A 5,041-nucleotide genomic window follows, 5' to 3' on the forward strand; every position below is an offset into this window, starting at 1 on the left:
TTTTTCAACTGGATTATTCACCTTTATCTTGTTCTGGATATAATGGACTTCTAAGAGAACAAACAGGTCTATTATGGAGTAGGTGAAACCAGGCTGTTCCTTGGAGGCAAGTCTTTTGAAACTCCATCTGACATACTTTGAGCATGTTGCAAGGAGGAATCAGTCCTGGAGAAGGACAACATACTTGGAAGGGTGTAGAGACAGTGCAAGAAAGGAAGACCCTTGGAAGAGATGGATTGACTCCGTGAGTGACTGGGGTATTGGGGGTAGGTGTGTCTGACTCAATGAAATTAGCTCAAGATAGAGCAGTGTTCACAGACATTGTACATAGGGTTGCTCTGCATAGAAGTCGACTCAAAGGCACATAACCACCACCAACCACAAGAGTGTTTGCAGTGTTCTTACTGCTTTTATGAAAGAACACATTTTTGAAGATTACTACTTCATAGTTTTAACTGATGTCATCTCTAGTTCATTTTGACTTGAAGTATACATCTGTTCATACTAAGTAAATGCCATATATTTTCTTTGATTGCTATAGTATTGAAATATATATATATATAGCTATATTTGAAGCATATTACTAATAAAAGTTAGTGGCATGGAATTTTTTTAAAGGAAAAAGAAACATTTGCTATAATTGCTATTACTACTGTGAAATGAAAGCCATGATTATTTTATACTCCTGAAAATACTGTGCTTCAAAGACAGTAATGTCGTGAATGCCTTGATGCTCACGTACTTGGGTGACCAGTAGTTATAAGAAGACAGCCCTTGCTCATCTGCCCAGGAAGTGACTACATGTATTTTTTGAGAACTTTGTTTCAGGAGAGTAAACGCAGTGTTTTGAACATAAAAGAAAACATTATAAAGGAATTCAGTTTCAGTAAAATTTAAACTGGGGTGGGGGGAACTATGGTATGTTTTTACAGACTTACAAGATAAAATTTAGAATTATATTTGATTATAAATATGATCATATTTAGATTGGTTTTTTTAACTTTGAAGATAGAAATTAAAATAAAAACAGCAATACCATTCTACTTGTGCCCTCTCCTCTAGAGTCAATCCGAGATGTTGTTGTTGTTGTTATGTGCCTTCAAGTCACTTGTGACTCATGGCGACTCTGTACAACAGCCCTAAACTCTGCTCTGTCCTGTGCCAATCGCACTGTCTCCAACACACCCATCCCGATTACCCCAGTCACTGAATCAATCCACCTCATAGATGGCCTTCCCCTCCTGGCGCTGTCCCTCCATCCTACTAAGCACGATGTCCCTCTCCAAGGAACTGTCCCTCCTTACAACATGTCCAAAGTATGTTAGATGGAGCCTCAGAATCCTTGCCTCCAAGGAGCCACCCGGTTTAACCCTTTCCAGATATGTGTTAAAAATTTAATGGTTTACTTTCTTTTTTTCTTGTTGTGCACCTCAAATATAATCCAACTGGCACAGGTAGAGATTGCCCTCCTTCTGCAGCGAAGCATCTGGTGGATTTGAACTGTGTGTGTTCGGGATTGCAGCGCAGCTTCTTGCCACTAGGCTAGAATTTAATATTTCAATATAGACCTTTAAGTGGCAATTTTAAGAAGCGGTTAATGGTAGTAGTCTGGAAAAATATCCATAAGCAAACCTTTCAAATGTTTTCACTATTTTGCAGGTATCTGTTCCTAATGAGTTTGATGTCATGTTTACACTGAAGGTCGAAAGAATTCAGCTAGATGAATATGGCAATAGTGGTGCTTATTATTTTGTGAAGTTCAAAAGAAATCCCAAAGGAAATCCTCTGAGTCCGTTTTTAGAAGAGGAAATATTGTCTGCTTCTAAGATGCTGATAAAGTTTAGGCAAATCATTAAGGAAGAAATTAAAAACATTGGAGGTAAGAGTTTTTGCCTTTTTGTTTTCTGTGAACGTCTAATCATATTTACTGTCTATGCACAGCTCTTTCTTTGTTTTTCTTGACTTCCCTGCAGCAAAATGTTGACTTATATCTCATTCTAGAAACAACATAAAGGACTTAAGTTTCACTAAAAAACTTTTCTTTTGGTTTCTCTCTTTTGAATTTTCTTGGCACTCTTCCTAATGTTGGTTGACTATTTCAGCCTTCACAGAATTTTATTAATCTCATGCCAGTGTCACTGGATGTTTATAGGTGGGGGGGTGGAAGTTGAGATTTCCCCTGGAAGCTTTTGATCATTAATTGTACGTGTTCAAACTACTGGGCTGGTGTGTGTTTTGCTCAGCTGCAACAAAAATTTAAATTATTTTTAAAAACCAGTTGGGACTGGAACACAAGAAAAGAAAAAAAACAAACCAAAAAAACCCCAAAACACACTTGAGACTTCCTGCCAGAGGACACTGCTGAGGAAGCATCTCTAAGTGGTTTGCCCCCGCTGCTGTAGCATCTAAGCCACAGTCTCCTAAAGAGCCCGAACAGTTGTGAAAACTATTCATTTGAGGGTTGAGCTTCGAAACAGAAAATCTGAGGAGCCATTCTGTGCAGTAGGGGATGCTCAAGGACTGTGTGGTAATGAGAGATCCAAACACCAAGCATTCCAGGAGCTTTGGGCTTGCTACAAGGTCAGCTGTGGACGAGGTGAATGGAAGAGACATGAATGCAGGGCCCCACAAAGTACATAGAAAGGTTGTGGAACCAAAGAGGGCTGTCTTAAGAGAAGATTCTTAAAGACCAGGTTCCCACTTAACTAACAAATATCTTTGCTGGTGGAATTAAAGAAGATACTGAAGAACATCACAAGATTATGCAGATGACACAACCCTGCTTGCTGAAACTGAGGAGGACTTGAAGCGCTTGCTGCAGAGGATTAAGGACTGCAACCTTCTATATGGATTGAGTCTCAATATCAAGAAAACAAAGAATCTCATCACTCGGCCAATTGGCAGCATCATGAAAGATGGTGAAGAGATTGAGATTGTTTATGGCTTTAGTTTGCTTGGCTCCACAGTCAACACTCTTGGCACCAGCAGCCAGGAAATTAAAAGACATATTGCAATGGGAAGGTCTACTGTTAGGGACCTCTCCAAAGTACTGAAGAGCAATGATGCAATTCTGGAGATGGAGGTACACTTGATACAGGCCATGATCTTTGCAATTACTTGCTATGCATTAGAAAGCTGGACAAAGACTAGGAATTATAGAAGGAGAATTTATGCCTTTGAACTGTGGTGTTAGAGAAGAGTATTGAATAATACCATGGACTAAGAAAATGAAAAGGCTTGTCCTAGAAAGGGTGAGACCAGGCTGCTCCTAGGAGGCTAGGATTCTGAAGCTTCATCTGACATATTTTGGACATGTTGCAAGGAGGGACCAATCCTTGGAGAGGGATGTCATGCCTGGGAGGGTGGAGCGACAGTGCAAGAGAGGAAGACCCTCTATGAGGTGGATTGATTCAGTGACTGGGGTAATAAGGGTAGGTGTGTCAGAGACAGTGAGATTGGCACAGGATAGAACAAAGTTTAGGGCTGTGGACATAGAGTCGCTGTGAGTCACAGGCGATTTGATGGCACATAACAACAACAACAACATGACAAAATAAAATGATTGAAAAAAATGACTGATGGAGACTGTGGCAAGAAGACGGGCTTTGTTTTTCTAACTTTTTAAAATGATACTAGTTTCTTTACAAAATTAGAATACATTGTTTTCCAGAACAGATTCTTCCAATTCCCCTCACCCTGCCATCAAACTGTACAACCCCATGATTAATCTCCCCCTCCCCATGCATGTCCTCATCTCTCTGCTTCCACCCTCCCTCACCCCCCTTAGATCCTTCTACTCATTCTCCAGTAATGGTTTTATACAATATTTGTCCTTGTGGGATTGATTTAGTTCACTTGGCATAATGTTGTCCATCCCCTCCCAAGTTTTTTACTCATGCTCTTGATTGCTAAGTGTAATAATGCACCTTCGTCTCCAGACTGACATCATTGCTTTTTAGTACTTCGGAGAGGTCTGTAACAGCAGGCTTTCCCAATGCAATTTGTCTTTTTATTTCCTAGCTGCTGTTACCAAGATCATTGATTTTGGAGCCGAGCAAGCTGAAACTGTTGACAATCTCTCCAGTGTTACAGGTTTATTTTCTTATATTAAAAACCCATACTGGAAAAAAAAACTGTTGACAATCTCAATCTCTTCACAATCTATCATTATGCTGTCAGTCAGACCAGTGGTGAGAATCTTTGCTTTCTTGATGTTGAACTTCATATTGAAAGATATAATCATTTCATGATGATGCTGAATGAATGTATTTTTTGTTGTTGTTGTTATGTGCCTTCAAGTCACCTGAGACTCATAGCGACCCTATGTACAACAACTCTAAACCCTTCTCTGTCCTGTGCTAATCTTATTGTTTCTGACATACCTACCCCCATTACCCCAGTCTCAATTAATCCATCTCATTGAGGGTCTTCCTCTCTTGTGCTTACCCTCCACCCTCCCAAGCATGATGTCCCTCTCCAAGGACTGATCCTGCCTTGCAACATGTCCAAAGTATGTCAGATGAAGCTTCAGAATCCTTGCCTCCAAGGAGCAACCTGACTTCACCCTCTCCAGGACGAAATTGTTTGTTCTCCTAGCAGTCCATGGTATATTTAATATCCTTCTCAAGCACCACAGCTCAAAGCACTAATTCTCAAAAGGGCCGAACTCACTCAGCATTTCTTAAGCTCAAGGAACTGAAGAACAAATTCAAACCTAAAGGTGCTATAATCAAGGATGCTTTAGGCAGAATATTAAATGATCCAGGAAGTATTAAAAGCAGATGTAAGGAATATACTAAGTCATTGTATCAAAAGGAATAGGCAGACACAGAAGAATTTAATGAAATAACATATGAGTAAGAGCCTATGGTGATGAAGGAAGAAGTTCAAGCTGCTGTGAAGGAAATAGCAAAAAATAAGGCCCCAGCAATAGATGGTATACCAATTGACATAGTTCAGCTAACAGATGCTGCCCTGGATGTGCTCACCAAGTTGTGCCAAGAAATCTGGAGAACAACCACTTGGCCAACTGACTGGAAGA

The 5,041-nt window shown here is 40.1% G+C and overlaps 1 protein-coding gene across 1 annotated transcript in view; it reads left to right on the plus strand.

The window, feature by feature from the left end:
- Positions 1-5,041, plus strand: part of MB21D1 (Mab-21 domain containing 1) — a 68,676-nt gene that overhangs the window by 29,155 nt on the left and 34,480 nt on the right. Inside the window, exon 2 of the mRNA XM_006902883.1 lies at positions 1,660-1,879. Coding sequence (XP_006902945.1) covers positions 1,660-1,879 — 220 coding nt within the window. The remainder of the gene's footprint in view (positions 1-1,659; positions 1,880-5,041) is intronic.

This window comes from Elephantulus edwardii, unplaced genomic scaffold (genome assembly GCF_000299155.1).
Source record: "Elephantulus edwardii isolate Elephantulus edwardi_28Jun2011 unplaced genomic scaffold, EleEdw1.0 scaffold00465, whole genome shotgun sequence".
NCBI classification, from domain to species: domain Eukaryota; kingdom Metazoa; phylum Chordata; class Mammalia; order Macroscelidea; family Macroscelididae; genus Elephantulus; species Elephantulus edwardii.